This window comes from Amblyomma mixtum, chromosome 2, assembly GCF_055824585.1.
Source record: "Amblyomma mixtum isolate Tamu chromosome 2, ASM5582458v1, whole genome shotgun sequence".
Lineage (NCBI taxonomy): Eukaryota > Metazoa > Arthropoda > Arachnida > Ixodida > Ixodidae > Amblyomma > Amblyomma mixtum.
In genome coordinates, this window is record NC_143013.1 from 86,237,764 (window position 1) to 86,255,652 (window position 17,889).

Below are 17,889 nucleotides of genomic sequence, written 5' to 3' on the forward strand. Positions count from 1 at the left end.
TTTATCACTGTATTTGTTTGGTTGTAATAAACCATGAATATGAAAACCATACTTGCATCATGCCTTGATGTACTCGAAAGTACTAGCACCAGTATTTTGACCAAGATTTCCACTACGAATCATGCATGCTTAGCCAGCGTCTGAAAGCGTTGCTGCCTTTCTATGCTGCCTTCTTTGCCAGTCACTTTCATTGGGTTACCAATTGCACATTAACAAGGCCGTAACTAGAGGGAACTCGAGCACATTTGACTGGCAAAGGTTGGTGCGCGCTCAAAGGCAACCTTCAGGAGATATCGGTTCGAAAATGCGGGTTCTATAAAGATACCACTTTATAATTGGCGCCAAAAGCATACGTATGCATGACGTCATTCAACGTCACTCATAGGTAGCTTGCCCCCCAAAATGGGGGCGCTGAGGCGCCCCATGAGCCACCATTTTTTGGACCAATGGGCGTCTATGGAGCCTTCGCTACCATGGTATATCTACCTTGGCCGAGACGGCGCGTGACGTCACGTCACGTGCGAGTTGTTGCCGCGGCCGGTCTCGACGCACGTGCGCTCTCGCTCGCGCGCCTGGAGACCGGTCGTGGCCGCAGCAGATGCTCCCGCGTGACGTCACGTCACGTGCCGTCTCGGCGCTGCCCATTGGTCAGTCGCACCGACGCTGCGAGTGGATTCCAACTGGAAGGAACTTGGTCGCAGGCCGTCTGCGGCTAGACCGACGGCCCTCCCCAGTCGCAGACTGACAGAATTCGCAGCGTCGCAGGCGAGAATCGCATGCATGTGAAACGGCCCTAAGGCAATGAGAGACGCCGTAGTGGAGGGCTCCGGAAATTTCGACCACCTGGGGTTCTTTAACGTGCATTGACATCGCACAGTGCACGGGCCTCTAGAATTTCTCCTCCAAAGAAATTCAACCGCCGCGGCCGGGATAGGAATAGGAACCAAAGAAGCTGGTGCAGTTAATCTAAGAGGCGCTGCTGAGCAATAGCTCAAAACCGATAAATTTCGGAAGCACCACATACAGAAGACACTCTGTTGGGCGTACGCAGTAAGCTTGAATGCACATCGCTTACTGCGCTGCGCTCAACAAAAGCTCAGCATGTGCAGAGGGAGCAAACACGGAACTCTTTCCGATTCATGGCACTCGCAGACTAGCATTTCAAGATGTCGCAGCGCGCATTCACGCTCGTGCAAGCCGAGGTCGCAGCCATTGACCTCGTTTTCCACTCAGGCACATACACCGTCGCATCTGGCTGCCTATAGAAAAACAAACCACAAATATATCGTGGTCTAGGCGCAAGAAGAAAACAAGAATACAAAGAAGCAATGTCTGTAGTGTGCATTTTAGCCCCGCTGACTTCTTTCGGGGCATTACACGGAGGTAACGACCTTTACTGATGTAGATTTGAACAAGCCCTGACGGAGATATTTTATAACAGCGATCGCTTGACAGGCAAATTAGCTTCGGCGTCCGTGTCACTATTTCCTCGGTGTCGCAATTCTACTAGGCACCGGTACCGGCTGCGGATGTAGTTCCACATCTCGGTAGTGCGGTGCCCGATTTTAGTGCGCACCAAACGACTACTGACTGCGAGCGTTACATACATTGCATAGCGCAGGAAACACGTTTTTCATTTCTTACGAAGTACCTGTGCGGTCAAGTGGGCGCTGCTGAAAAATGTTGCACTCAAGAGTGGTACATAATTTACGTAAGGCAAGACCACAGCTCACCAGTGGTGCTCTGATGAAATCATCGGGACAGAAATGCACCCTTTAAACTGTCATAGTCTTCTTTCTCGCAATCTTTTCAATGATAATTGAGCTGGAAATTTTTACCAGATCGAAAAATTTACGATGTTCGAGAAACGCCGTGACAACAGTAGCTACAGTCGGATACAACTCAGGCAGGTGCCCCTCAAAGGAGGCATTAAGCCAAAGGCGTAAAAAGATTTTCACGACACCGTGGTTAATAAGATTAAGCCGTGCTTAGTCGCCCTTAATCTGCCCCACACAGCGATGCCACGCTATCAGGTCCAAGGAGGTTATCCGCGACGTAAAGAGAATCGGTCGACGCCGTTGGCTGGGAGGTCTCATTTAGGAAGTATTTGCTTTCCGCTCATTTCTCCTTTCCAGAGAACGAATCCGCCCACAACACCGCCCAGAGCTAGCGTAGCGGGCAAAGGGAGAAGACGGAGGCGGCAGTAGCTCTCAGAAGGATGTACTGACCGCATACCAGGAACTTACGCAAGCCTACCGTCAGGCCCGCAAACAATATCCTGCCGGCCACAAAACCCTAACTAAAGCCCCCAAGCAAACAAATGGCGCCGCTTACAGACAAATACGTACCCTAATCCCACAATTTACTCACACATTTACCCAGACAAGTACACGGGTACATGTAAATTCTGCCCTCCACCAGCCAACCTTACGCATATGATGTGGGGTTGCTCAAATCTTACCAAACGACGTAGCAACATTGAAAATATGGAGCAGTGAGAGGCACTGATGCGCAGCTCAGATGCAGCCGTCCAAGTGGCGGCATGCAAGTGTGCTGCGGAGGCCGCCGGTGCTCCAGGGCATAGCCTCCTTTGTCCAGGGCTACCGTCTGCCTGATCCCATCACCCTTCCCTTTTAAATTTGCGCACAAATAAAGTCTTAAACAACAACTACAACAAGTATTTGCTTCTTCTTTCTTGTATCCGAGTGTAATGATGATGATGATGTCCTCAGTCTTAATGACCCATACCCGCGGCGGGGGATTGGCCAGGTGTAACTAACTTAGCAAGCAACAAATAAACCTCTACAGCAAATTTATAAGATTGCTTTGTGGCACTTAAAAGAGAGCTGAAAGATTAAATGCAAACAAACACCTCGACAATCGCTCCGAAATGACAGGTCAAAGTTCCCAACAGTATCGCTCGCCGAAAATGCTTTTATTTTGTTCGGCCTTCGTAGTTTTCATTTTTCTATAAACCATTCTTCTCGGTTCAACAAACGGTGCATAGCGAGGAAACGGCGACCAGATACGGCAACTGCTTAGCATCTACAGTTCGCGCGATGAGAGCAGCTCCCGAGGTCGTCAAGAGATGGCGCAACGCGCGTAGCCATCGCTTTCGTTTTCCTTCCTCGCGCTCAACCTGCCCTTCGGCCTTTTTCCAGCGTCATTAAAGCCTCGCCAGTGCGTGCATGAGTTGCTGAGCAGGATATGCGGAACGAGCAGGAGCTAGCCTTGAAGCGCGGCCGTTGGCGTCGTTCGCCCGTTCACCGAGAGACGGCACGCATTGACAGATTTTGCGCTCGAAGAGAGAGCACAACGTACTGCCGCCGCCGGTGCTGCTGCTGCTGCGCCATTATTAAGGAAAGCCGCATCGCCACCGGAGGCTGCATTCACAATGGGAGGCACTGTGCAGGAACGTCGCGCTCTGGAACAGGTGAGTCTAGGAGGTATGCCTTGGCTGGCGAAGCCGAGGATCACTCTGATCACTGCTCAAGAACGCTGCCAGGTACAGCTGCGAGTAGTGTGAAAGGGAACGCATGGTTCGCCTATATAGAGGAAGGAGCTTGTTTTTACTTTTGCGTAGGCGTCGTGCATCAAGAAAAAAAAAATGTTCCACGACTTCTAGTATGCAGCGCGCGGACTATATTTGTTTAAATGTTATTATTTTACACTGTGCCAACTATCTATAAGTACGAGTCATCGTGGTGGCTCAATTGAAATGTAGAAAAAGTTGCTGGAATGTATCCCAGAGTGGCTGTCACGTGTCGAATTACTATTGGCTGTGAAAGAATTTTACCATGAGCGTGTCCGCACAAGTTGCGCGGCCGTTTTTTAGCAAAGATGGTGATTGTGGCTTGCGCTTATGCGAGAATATGGTTTTTATGTTAGCCAAAATACCGGCAATAAAGAAAAAAAAAGCCTTGGTGGCTCAGTGGTTATGGCGCTCGACTGCTGACCCGAAAGACGCGGGTTCGAACCCGGCCACGGCGTACGAATTTCGATGGAGGCAAAATTCTAGAAGCCTGTCTATTGTGCGATGTCAATGCACGTTAAGGAACCCCAGGTGGTCGAAATTTCCGGAGCCCTTCACTACGGCGTCCCTCATATTCTGAGTCGCCCTGGGGCGTTAAACCGAAACTAAACCGTATCTACAAGTACGAACTGTCCAGTAGCGTTGCTTCTAAAGTCATATATTATAACAAGCAATCCCAACGCAGTTTTTACTATCATGTCCTTCTGCGATCATTTCTCTGCTGTGTGCGTTTTATCTCATGGCTCAGTTTACTGGTTCTATACATTATTCCATTTCCAGCATCTCATTTAAAAAGAATATTTCGGTTCTTCTTCCTCTGGCCCGCTGTGCAAACAGAGCTTGTTGCTAATAATCGGCGCCCGACCTCATAACACATGCCTGAAAGCTGGCTGCTATCACAAGCGGCTAATGCAATGTACTTAATCGATCACACTTGTCTAGAGCGCTGGAAAGGTGCCGTTCGGGGGGAATAGGGACCTGAATGCAGACACACCAGTGGTTTACCCCCAGCAAAGCAGCTGCGAAAATGATTTCAGTTTATTTGCTCCGCAGCACACCGTCCGAGCACTCTATAGACAAGTGTGATCGACTCTGTACGTGCTGCTGTCTGTTTCGCCTCGCAGGCAGACCGATTGTGAAGTCAGTTCTATACGCACGTATGCTCTTGAAAAAAAAACGCAATGAAAGACAAAGTGAAGAAGAAAAAGACGAGCCTTTTATCGATACAGAAATAATAGACCTTGTTTGGTCCATCAACATCAATGATGCTGATCACGATGAATTTCGAGACTGCATAATTTTTTTTTGTAGTGACTGCAAATATCTGCACTTTCCAAAGAAAACAAAAAGAAAAACATCGACGGTTCTGCGCCCTTACGGATTCGCAGAATGTGTACAGCCGATCCATGAAGGATATGTGTCGGGAGCGGAACTCCTCGTAAAAGTTTTATTCTTCACTGAGAATTGACCCCTGTGAACTGTAATCCACTCAATTCCGCCGATTTTTCAAATCGCTCAATTCCAGACCAATTTCCGGGATATAGTCCGTAAGTTACGATATTTCCCATAAGCAATAATTCAGGAGTGACGTTTGACTTTCTAACTTACCGGTACTCACTTGTGTGGAAGAAACGTGCAGCTTAACCAAAATGACTGAACTTAAATTTTAATTTGAGGATTACGCAGGAAGCCATGAAAAGGAAAATGCTAGGGGTAACGTTGAGAGACAGGGCGATAGCAGAATGGGCTAGGGAACATACGCGAGTTAATGACATCCTAGCCGAAATCAAGAAGAATAAATGGGCTTGGACTGGGCTTATGATGCGAAAGCAAGACAACCGATGGTCCTTAAGGGTAACGGACTGGATTCCAAGAGGAAGCAAGCGTAGGAGGGGGCGGCAGAGAGCCAAGTGGGCGGAGGAGATTAGGAAGTTTGCGGGGATACAGTGGCCGCATCTGGCACAGGACAGGATTCATTTAGAGGGATGTGGGAGAGGCCATTGTTTTGAAGTGGCCGTTGTTATACTGATGAAGATGATGTCTGCCTGCATAATAATATAGTTGGTTTATTGGTTTATTGGGGTTTAACGTCCCAAAGCGGCTCAGGCTATGAGGGACGCCGTAGTGGAGGGCTCCGGAAATTTCTAATATCATAATATTTCTTTTCACATCGCTTCGACCTGCACAAGTTTCATACTGGTGAATGTACAGCCTTTGTCAAAAAGTAAAGAGCCCGAGGAGTTTGCTCCTGAGCCGTGTAGTCAGGTTCTTGCAACATCCGTGGAGGTAACTTTCGGAACGGTGAGGACGAGAGTATGTCCTGCGTACCTTCACGGAACGCCGACGATGCATAACGAGCCACGCAGCATAAACCAGAATGAAACCGCTTGGACTTTTTACTTTTCACAAAGGATGTACACTTCGGAGTTGTCAAGGAGCTAGGATGCACCCGACCGCTAGCAGAGGTGTGGAGGGTTCACGGAAGAACTCTGTACATACAGCACTTTGTTTGCTGATCGATCATGAAACATCGGAAGTTGTGGGAGGCTTCCGGGGAGACTTAGCTGAGGACATTCCTGTGCACTGTGCTTGCAGGTAATGTTCCCTATAGTCCGAAAATCTCCCAACGCACATATCGAAATGCTTGTGTATGAAATGTTCTGAAAACGCGAATCTCATCGCACTATGATGGAGTATCTCTGTAGGCTGTCTAATTGGGTGTCGTTCAGGTAGCGTCTGGCACAGTCATCTCAACAGACCGCGTATATGAATGCGACGGTAGAGCATGGCATTTCCTAACGCGCCGTGTGTAACACGATTCGCCAGCGCTTACATATACAGTGGTGGGAATGGACAAGAGCGTTTTGAACAGGCTTTGTAGTAGACGAATACTAAATTTGGAGCAGCTCTCTCCTGTGTACAGCAGGAGCTCGATTCTGAGAAATAAGGCACAAATGCGAACATATAGTTTGTTGTAGCTAACATGTGCCATAGTTTAAAAAAAGACAGCGCGAGACGCAAGAATTTTATAGTTCAGAGTCGTTGGAAGCCGTGTTGAGGTTCGCACGCTTTTTTTAAATGCACCTCATTTGTTCATTCATTAACAAATAAATTGGCTAATTTTTGGATCTTTAATTTAAGCACCAAACTTTCAATTGAAAAGTTGTAGAGAATGTTGCAAAGATTTGATTTCTTCCAAATTGTGATTTGGGATTTCTTCAACGTAAGATTAGCGTGGTTTCTTTTTTTCGAGCTATAAATAGAACACGTGAGGTTTTGAACTTGTCACATGATGACATACGCACTCCGGCGCCCTCGATATTCGCACCCTTAAACGCGGTTTTATTGAAGGAAATCGGTTATGGAAAGCGGTAATGAAAAATTCAGGGGGCACTTTGGCTCTATAAAGTGCTGCAAGGCGAAAGCGTTTCCTGACCACTGTTTGTTTTTATTTACTTTTTATTTTTCATATTTTGTTTCTATTTATTTCTTGCTCCCTTTCTTAATTTTATTGTTTTTTATTTTTATTTCCACATCTTATTTTATTTTGTTTTTATTATTGTTTATTTTCTTACTTTCATTTTTTGTTTCCCTTTTCTTGACTTTACTCCTTTTATTTTATTTAAGAAGCCCATGCATTCACTAGATGAGCCTTTATTCATGCTGGAACCTTGAGCCTTTTAAGCAGTGACGCCGAAAGGCGGACTAATCTGCCGACGCGTATGTCGACACGGCTGCCGACGCGTCTGTCGACACTCCTGCCGACGCGTCTGTCGACACGGCTGCCGACGCGTCTGCTAACGACAGTATGAGGCATTAAAGGCTTTCGCCTTAATAAATAAACAGCCCACCTTCAGGGGCGGATTTATGCCCCCCCCCCCCCCTACGGCCCCCCTGCCCCCTTATGCGATAAATCTTACATAGGAAAACCACGCGTCAAAACATGTCCAAGACAAATACAAACCAAAAGCCCCCCCACCCCCGAAAGGACCCATAAATTCGTCCTTGGCCACTGGCCACAGAGGTCGTTCTAGGATGAGTGCGGGATGTCAGCTATGTTTGCTTCGTTAAAATTACGATCCTGCAGGAGGGGCGCGACCATGCCGTCGCCATTTCACGGCACACCACCGATAATCTCTTTCAATCAAAATTACTGCGCTGTTTTGACGCGCATGGATGGTCTTCGCCTCAAGGACAACTGCCATTTTACTCCGCCCATAGTCTCGGCGTGGCCATGGGCTTCCCACGTGCTTCGCAGCTCCCTCTTTAAGTACTTATAACGAAGGGACACTGTTCCGATGAGCTACGTTGCGCAGGGATACCGGAAAGGACACAAGCTATGCACTCGTGCACAATGTGTCGTCACTGAATGCCAACCCATGGGAAACGCCAACGTTCATTGGAAGCGGTTAAATTCAGTTATAATTCCTATTTATTCGAGATAACTTTCTGATCTGAAAGTTTGAATTAATGTGGTTCTACTGCGCAAACAATCCGTGGGCTCTCATGTTGACGGCACTGTTACAGCGTGCAAGAACGAGGTCCGTCAAATCGAGCTCTCAGCCGTAGCACGCTGTAAACTACTCACTGAGAAGTGTATGGCCCCTGTTTGCTAACATTCACTTTGATATTGTAACCCTAGGGCCCTTACGGTTCAATAAATAAATCTTACTCGCACTTATACATCCATATACCAGACGCTTGACTGTGCTGCAGGAAAGCGGGGTCTAGTAGGCGCGAAATTTAATTTATTTTTTCTTTGCGGTGTCGAGGCAGATGTGCAAAACGCACGCAAGCCCTTTACTAACACTAGGCGGTAAGGGGCTAGGAAGCGTGACGAGAAGAAAACAGAGTCGTGCCTGTGCACATTAAAGGGTCCCTGAAAGGGGTGTCTGAGGTTGGCAAACAAATACTTGCATTATGTAGAGCGTAGGCCACTGAACGTTCATGCCGCGTACAATACATCAAAGGCGAGTAGATAATTTACAATACATTTTCAAAAACTACCTCTCCCGAGCCTCGCGGCGACCAGCGGCGGTGAACTTCCGCCCGAATCCGTACTCATTACGTCAGTTTGTACTCTTTACGTCACAAGTGCTGGCCTATGATTGGTTCGCGGTGCCAACGTGAAATCACGCATTTAACAAACTAGAAGCTCTAGATACTTCACACTCTTACTCTTTTCGGAAACATTTCGCATTTCAGCAAGCAGAGTTGTCGTTTATATGCATGTTTACGCAGTTATTGTGTGTTTGGTGTCAGAAATTAGTACTGCACTTCCGGTTTACAATGTTTTCGTCTGCTCGTGCCGCTTGTGTCACTCCGCCGGCGCCGCCGTCGAACCGAATCGAGAATCGAGGTGCGATTTGGAGTCACCGCACTACTGATTTCTGTCGCGACCTCCGTCGCATGCGCAATCAAAATGGACCGGCCGTGCTGTGTCGTTGGTTGCAAAGCCAGGGTTCGGCAAGATGTTGCCCTTCGGCACTGTCTGCCGAAAGATGGAAGTGAGCGAGCCGTCGTCGTCGTCAGGATTCAGCGCTCGATTTCTGAACGGCGTGTCCTTAAAAGCTTGGCCGACGCGCTGCACCGATCGTCGCTTGCGAACTGCCGCCCCACTACAAGCAGGGAGACACGGAGCGGTGAGCATCGCTGCGCCGCCCTACCCAAGCTCCGCTCACAAAACGTGTCGCACTTCGCCGCCGTGCAGCAATGCCTGAGCGCTGCTTGGGATGGTGTACAAATATCACAAGGAAAGATCGCCTTGTTATCAGAAATACTTCTCGAGCAGCGACAAAGCACGCCTGCTTATGTTGCGAGCTTTCGGCAACGGCACCGCTCGCGGGCGCTCAGGGCGACGAGCTCTGCTGCTGCCTGGCTGCCGTGGTCGTCACTAGGCCTATTGCCTCTTAGGCATCGAAGCTGCAGCGGCCGGCGCTTCGGAAGTCGCCTGAGCTATAATACGAGGTTTACTCTACACATCGCTTTGCAGTCAACAGCATCATCTCACAATAAAATAATAGTATGGTCACTTTCCGCGACTCCTTCTGCAGCGAAGCGAGCGGGCGCCAGGCGAGCCGGACCGCACGTCGGACCAGCGGCAGCTGCGAGACGGTTGTGGCAAGAAATTTGCTCGTATCACAGTCGTTACCTTTACCAGCAGCTCAGTATTGGTCAGCGATCCTCAAAAATGACACATTTTTCACATTTCTTATCCCAGGGTTTATTATTTACGTCAAGAACACACTTTAGCTCGTTTTTATGTCGCCGGCAGACGGGATCCTAGGCTGGCCGGCATGCTCGGCGTACATCACGTTCGCACAAGAAAATGCAAAACAGCCATGGTACCAGCGAGGATGCTTCCTAGATTCGAGCAACGAAAATATGTCTGTGCAAAAGTGGATCTTTCGGCAACGACACCGCCTGCGGCAACGCCGCGCGACGAACTGCGCGCTGGTCCCAGGCTGCCCTAGTCGTCGCTAGGCCTATCTGGTTTCGCATTGAAACCGCAGCTGACGGCGCTTCGGAAGTTGCCTGCGCTATAATAAAAGGCCTACTATTCACATCGCTTTACTGCGAACTCGTCCCATAATAAAAGATATGTTCGATTTCCACGATGCCTTCAGCAACGGAGCTAGCAGACGGTAGGCGAACTGCACTAAGTAGCAGCAGCACCAAATCGGCTGTTGGATGAAATTTGCTTGTATCGCAGTCATCACTTTTACCAGCAACTCGGTATTGGCCAACGATCGTCAGAAATTATGCATTTTTGACATGCATCTATCCAAGGGCTTGCTATGGACGAGAACAAACAATACTAGCGCGTTTTTCAGTCGCCGGTGGCCGGCATCAAGGCTGGCAGGCCGGTCCGGCGTGGCTCGGCCCCGAGCGCCCTGAGCAGCGCGCTGTACGGCATCATGACGCTGCCGCTCTCCGCACTCGTATTGGCTCCCGCTTCCCGTCCTTGCGTTTTCCGCGCGCGGCTTGTCGTAGACATCCAGCAGGTTGGACGCAGGCGACGGGCTGCGATCGGTTGTTACGACGTCGTTCACAACGGCGCGCCGCACACACACTTTTCGCACATGTGTCCCCGCCTTAAGGCTGAAATCCCATTTCGGCACTCATCCGCAAAAGTCGTTCCTTCTGCTCGGGGTCTATAGTACGAGAGAAGCCGCAGCGACGGTTGCGAGACACAGGTGAACATTGCAGACAGCGGGAAAGCGAGCGATCGAGCGATCGAGCGAAAGAGCGCGTCAACCGGAAGTAAACAAACCGATCTCGTCGATGACGTATTTGTGGGCGGAGCATGGTCCCGGCCTGTAATCTTTATTTTTTTATGGTTCGCTCCGGTGTACGAGTTGAGAGGGAAAAGGCTGGTGGTCATTTTTAATATCCATTATCTCTGGTTCCGCACAAGGTAGATCAAAAATTTTTGCGGTAGGATGATGGATCGTTCAATGTCTATCAATACTTCGACTTCTCTTTGCCTACATGGACACCGTTTCAGGGACCCTTTAAGCGATAGCCTCCGCCATGTCGCAGATTCGCTGCGGTTCTTGGTTGCTGGATTAATGTTTTAAGGCACTATTGCAACGAAGCGGTTCGTTGCATTCAACCAGCAAGCAGCTGGTTGAATGCAACGTTGCAGGATGGCGCTATTGGTTCAGCATTCTATAAGCGGTGTCGCGTATGGAAGGTAAAACAGCGCTTCCGGCGCAACCGGTTTCCTTTTGCTTTATACGATTCTTGCCTTTCTCGTCGACTGCTGTGGTGCCTCACTCTAGATTCTGTGGAACATGTTTTGTTTCACCACTCCCGCAGAATTTGAGGACACTTTGGCAACTAAAGTGTTGAGAGGCGAAAGCCGAGGACACTATGCCGTGACGGCTTCCTTTGGATGTGACGTCACACTGTTCCCGTGGCTATATCGATACCCAAATTATACATCTTTCGAGGATCTTAGGTATTAATTACGCTTAATTACACATTTTTCCATCTAATTTGACACATATCCGACGTTTTTCCGGCCTTTCTGTGACAATTTTCACTATGCTGTGACGACTTCCGGTGGATGTGACGTCACACCGTTCCCGTGGCTCTATCTACGTCCGCGCTATTTCGGCGCGATTTTGACATTTTTGCCTATAATTAATTAACTAATTAATCTACAGTCATCGAACTTGGCTTCTAGGTTCATTTTGTCCTCCTCTATCTGAAGCAGCCAATGGTTTTCTCCTATCTTTTTTAGTTCCCGAGTTAAACGCGTGTGACACGCTTTTTTAACGGACGACAGTATGAGCCATTAAGGGCTTTCGCCTTAAATATTCCCTTTCCCAAGGCACAGGTACAATTCCTAATGCGATCCGAACGCGTTACCATGCGCTATCCACCCCCGTCTGACGCATTAATCCGACGCGCTTCGTTCGCGCGTTACCCCAGTTTGCACCAAAGGGAAGCGCTAGAAAGTCGACGTGATGCGATACGATGTGATGTGATAGTTGTCGCAGTCATGTTAACGCGACTACAAAAGCTCAGGATAAGCAAACTGGACGCCGCCATCGATCACCGCCGGGACGATAGTTAATAAGACGTCTCTGACTCTGAGTCATTGGGTGAGACAAACCTATCTCACGCGGGCAACATCAGAGCGCTCTTTGAACACGATTGGCTCGCGAACTTCAGCAGCGTACGCACGTGTGTAAATTTGGATGCAGGATTAACCTTGGCCTCGTGATAGCGCAGTACAGAAAGTGACAAAGACTCAACTCTGCGAACACGTGGTGGCACTTTAACAGCTTATCCCGGCACTTTAACAGCTTACTTTAACAGCTTAGGCCATTGTTTCCTTTTAACACTTGTCTAGCCACAGATGCCATGAGTGCTCTTGTCCTCAGTGCAATGACTCTGTTTGGCGGCATAAAAGGGGATCCATGTCAGAGCGCCAGAGATCACGTAATTTTCCACATCGTACCGTCGTTCTTAGGCGGCAAAATAGGCTAACCAGACGTTGTTAGCCATGATACGGGCGACCACGTTTTTTTTTCTCTGAGGGAAAAATCACGGGCATGGCTCTGACAGGTGGACCCCAGAGAGCAACGTAGAAGGAAGGTCGGCCACATAGGTCACGTGACCTTGCGACGTCATCAAAACCTGCCCACCACACACTGAGCGAACTGTCCACCGTGGCAGGTGACAGTTAATGATTGGTCGCTCGGGAAGAGCAACCTGTGCTGCACAAGGCCCACCGCTAGGAGCACCTGCCACCTTAGGGTTTGGTTTGGTTATGGGGTTATTAGTCAGGAGACCAATAGTCTCCTTTTGTCTTGCCTCGTGGGCAATACTTGTATTGCCTAAAAAAGGAATAAATAAATAAAAAAAAAACGTCCCAAAGCGACTAAGGCTATGAGAGACGCCGTAGTGGAGGGCTGCGGAAATTTCGACCACCTGGGGTTCTTTAACGTGCACTGACATCGCACAGTACACGGGCCTCTAGAATTTCTCCTCCAAAGAAATTCAACCGCCGCGGCCGTGATCGAACCCGCGACTTTCGGGTCAGCAGCCGAACACCATAACCACTGAGCCACCGCGGCGGCGCCACCTTAGGGCAATGGCGCATCGCTTAACCGCTGCACCAGGAAGTGCTATGAGGACTCCCAGCTATCTATGAATGTAGAGCAGAGAATTACCTTCTGCATTTACTGGAATTAACTCATTACTCTATCGAGTCATTCCCTTCAGGTGGAGCTTCAGTGCCCCCTCCAGTTTTAACGCGATAGCGTGAGGGGCCCCGTGTCGCATAGAAGTCGGTGTCGTCGTCGGCGGCGTTGGCCGTGGGCGATCAATACCAGAAGCATTAATAAATAAAACAGTGTAGGAAATTGGTCGAGCTGGGGAAACGAACCAGGGCCTCCGGAGTGCGAGACGAGCACGCTAACCACTACGCCACGCCAGCTGGACGGTTTGGAATGAACAAATGCGCGTCTAGTGAATACGGTGTTGTCTTAGAAGGGTGCGGGTTTGTCGAGAACGATGTGCCGACGAACTACGACTGCAACTTGAGTTTAGGTGAGGAATGAGAAAGAAAAGGAATGAAAAGAGGAAAATTGAGAAGGCGCTATTGTGTCTACTCCTAAGGCGGACCTTAAGCGTCCTCCTAACTTTTTTCAGCTTTCTTTAAACCATAACTTGCATTTAATGACTTAAAAGCGAAAGAGTTCGTTCATTTTGTCAGTGACTGTGCTAGCACCTTAGAAAAGAGGAAGAGGCGGGCTAACGCAATGTGACTGGCATCGTTTCCCCCTCTGTTCTCTACTCAGAGCGCGGCTGGTAGAGCCGAAAATCCGCTTTGATTGCAGAGCTGCGCCGCAGCCGAAACTAGGTTAGAGTCTGCGGCCGTTGAGCGGAGGAGGCGACGTCTACGCATTAGCCTTATCAGGCTCGGATCTGTCTCACAACGTGCGCGAGCCGCCTCTGAAACAACCACACCGCACTGAATCCTCTTCCATATCGTATCGTATCTCCGCAACCACTTTTCTCTCGCTGCAAGCCACAGAAAAGCTGGGACATCGTTCGCTCTTCGATGGGACGCGTCACGGGTGGTGTTAGGAGAAATTTTTCCATTGAAAACAAGTCTTTGCCCGTTGAGGCGGTTAAGAAATGGAGCATGATCTGTTTCGTTCATGTTACTGAAGTGGCACGGCACTGCGCAGACGTAACAGATGAGGTATACTGCTTGTATTGGGAAACAAAAAGCGTGAGGGCCAGGTCACCAGGCATTCGATTACGCGGAAAGCATTAAAAGAAGGCGTTGTGTGCGCAACATATCCTTATTCTGCTTTTATGTACAGTCTTTGTCAAAAGTAACCAGGCTGCACGTTTTTCTTCTCAGTCGTATATTGAAACTAAGATGCCAGCCCTCAAGCGATGAATCTCTGTTTTATAATGACAACGCCTGTTTTCACCTTTAAAAAACTTTTTGGTCTCTAGGGGAGCCTTGAGGGCTCTACAATAGGACAGAGAAGCAAACCATGGAGCCAGGTTACTTTTGACAAAGACTGTACGTATATATATATATATATATATATATATATATATATATATATATATATATATATATATATATATATATATATATATATATATACCTGTTCCTCGCACTCTCTCTCTCTTTTTTTTTCTCGTGTGCGTCGCACTGCCTCTAATAATTTTTTGTGCGTATTTTCCTGCTATGTGCTTTGTGTTTCCCACTTACCTGTACTGTGCCCACCCCTATAAAAGGGGATGCATTAACAAAGTAAAATAACTCCTGAAGAAGATCGGTCTTCCGATCGAAACGTCGAGTCGAATAAATGTTTCCTTTAACGAAGCGTCTTTCGGGCTAGGTTCGCAATACACTTGAAGAAAACAGACGTGGTCAAGAAACACTGTACGTGACGTTTCGGCCGGGGACCGGCCTTCGTCTGGCTTTCGTTCTTCAGATGAAGGTCAGAGGCGGTGTGTGTGTGTGTGTGTGTGTGTGTGTGTGTGTGTGTGTGTGTGTGTGTGCGTGTGCGTGTGCGTGTGCGTGTGCGTGTGCGTGTGCGTGTGTGTGTGTGTGTGTGTGTGTGTGCCGAAGTATACGCTTCGTTAAAGCAAACATGTTTATTTGACTCAACGTTTCGATCGGAGGACCGATCTTTTTTCGCTCTGGAAAAAGACAGTCCTACGATCGAAGCGTCGAGTCAAAAATGTTTCCTTTAACGAAGCGTGTACTTGGCTATATACTGTTTTAAGCAATCAAGCCCTTCATGCTCTCGCAACGTACATATATATATATATATATACATACGTATATATATATATATATATGTATGTATATAGTAGTAAGAACGTGGACCAACGTTTGAAACGCTTGAAACAATTTATTGACGTTTCGACCGTGGAACGGCCTTCGTCAGAATATATATATATATATATATATATATATATATATATATATATATATATATATATATATATATATATATATATATATATATATATATATATATATATATATATATATATATACTGTATATATATATATATAGAAGAATATTATGTATGTCTATTTCAAAATCCTCACTGACGGCTAAAGATGACGTCGGACGTTAGCCTAGGATCACTGACGAGGAGCATTATGCGGACTTCACCGATTCACAATGACGGGACCAGCAAACTGCAGCCACCAAAGGCGTTTGAGATGAGGCGTTTTTTTTTTGTCACTCGGACATTGGCAGAAAAAGTATTATCTCACTTGCTGCTCGAAGTCACCGTTGTCTATGGCCACAATCGGAGGCCAAATCCCCGTACACACCATTTTATTAGCGGTTCACGTGATGTGCAGGTGGGTGGAAACATGCTGATTTATTGAATGTAGCAGCACACGGCGGGCAACGTTTGCTTGAGGTCCTACTCGAGCCCTACTACAGTGAACTTCGGTCGAAATCGGGACGTTTAAACACGCGAACAAATAAACGAGACCTGTCGCCCGAGCTTTTCTGGCCTTGTAGAATGTGGTGAGGGCAGTCATTCGTTCGTCGGCATGCCTTGCCGATCTCTTATCGATGTTTTCTTCATCACCAGCATTTATTACTACCATAGACTGCGCTTTGGAATCTCCAATATAAAACAAATTACTGTTTTAGTGTTTTTTTTTCGCTGCCTGGATTTTTTTTTGTACGCTTTTTGACGCCCAACGTTCGTCCCAACATTCTGCGCTTAGTTTTCTTGTCATGTACAAACTTTATATTTATTTATTTATTTATTTATTTATTTATTTATTTATTTATTTATTTATTTATTTATTTATTTATTTATTTATTTATTTTTACTGTTAACCGTATGTTGAGGATCATTACAGGGAGGGAAAACAGATGCAAACAAATACAACAAGAAATACAAGTCATTGCAAAAAATACATTCACAAAACAGAATTACAAATTTCCGCCCCTTTCTCGCAAAAAACGTCTCTCCAACTAAGAGAAATTTTTCAACATCAGTCTGTTCAACAACATCACTTGGCAACTCATTCCACATTTTAATCACATCCGGAAAAAAATGAGTACCGGTGCACATCGCTATGTACAGGGTCGTCCACTCTTGGTTAGAACCCACATGCGCATGGCCGCACTCTTCAGAGGGCCACCGCGTGCGACACAGTCGCTCACCGCAGCACAGTGGCGCAGGAGAAGGTGCACCTGGACATGGTTCTTCGCGTCATCTGCCGCTTCGTTTTGATGCGCAGCCTTTTCAGACGCAGTGACCCTCCGAAGAGCACGGCCACGCGCTACCGCATTCTAACTAAGAGTGGACGACCCTGTACAATCATGAGTTGTATTACTCTACTGTGGTATAGACTAATACAACTGTTCAAATAAATGCCGATCTGCGCTCCAGTAATTGTACGCAGAAGTACATAGCTCGTCATACACTGACAGCTATCCACTTTTTCCAGCTGAAGCAAAAAAAAGTGCACTTGCAAAGCCTGACACAAGCTTGGCCCATAAAACGAACCTTACCGTTATACGAGTCCGCTGCTCAAGACGTGGGATTTTTTCACTTGACAGTCATGCAGGCTCAATACCTTGTTGTTGTCTCTCTCCCGCTTTCTCCTACAGTTGAAAGAGGCCGTGAGAGACATATGGCGAGACGAGTTCACTGATGCCTACCTGCTGCGCTGGCTTCGAGGTGAGTAAAGAATATTTAGACCAAGATTTCGCGGTAACGGAAATGCGCGTAAGAATTAAAAATTCAGGGGGCAATTTGAATGTCTAAAGTGCGTAGAGGCGAAAGCGTTTTCCGCACCACTTTGCCTATGTGACACGGGTGACGTCACCACTGGATGACGTCACACATAATTGATGACGAAGTAATGACAAACTACTGATTAATCACTCAGCACTAATTGACTGCTAATTAATGGCGCTTAATCTTCGCCTTTAGGAGTGGAACGCGACAGCGTGTTGTAGCGCTGCCAGGCAGTCCACGGAACGCCACCACCCCTTCGGCGCGATGCCTTGCCCTTTGAACGCAACGCTTTTTGAGGAAAGTAAATGGCGCTGTAATTCTCAGCCATCTCGGTGGACACCTTAACCGCACCGTACAGGAAGGGAGGAAGTGGCAGTGAAAGAAGAGAAAGGGGCCGTAATGAAGAAACTGAAAGTTGTATTTGAGGGAAGGAAATTGCGCAGTAACTGTCTCACATATCTCCGTGGACACCCGTCAAAACGCGGACACGGCTGCCGACACGGCTGCCGAAACGGATTGCTAACGACAGCATTAGGCATTAAAGGCCTTCGCCTTAAAAACTGAATCAACGGTATCATCATTCTTTGCGC

At 47.7% G+C, this 17,889-nt stretch overlaps 1 protein-coding gene across 1 annotated transcript in view; it reads left to right on the plus strand.

The window, feature by feature from the left end:
- The first annotated feature begins 3,182 nt into the window (after nt 1-3,182).
- LOC149360009 (SEC14-like protein 4) overlaps nt 3,183-17,889 on the plus strand; it is a 47,030-nt gene continuing 32,323 nt past the window's right edge. The window contains exons 1-2 of the mRNA XM_089572128.1: nt 3,183-3,433; nt 17,170-17,239. Of these exons, the coding sequence (XP_089428254.1) occupies nt 3,395-3,433; nt 17,170-17,239 (109 nt within the window). The 5' untranslated portion in view covers nt 3,183-3,394. The remainder of the gene's footprint in view (nt 3,434-17,169; nt 17,240-17,889) is intronic.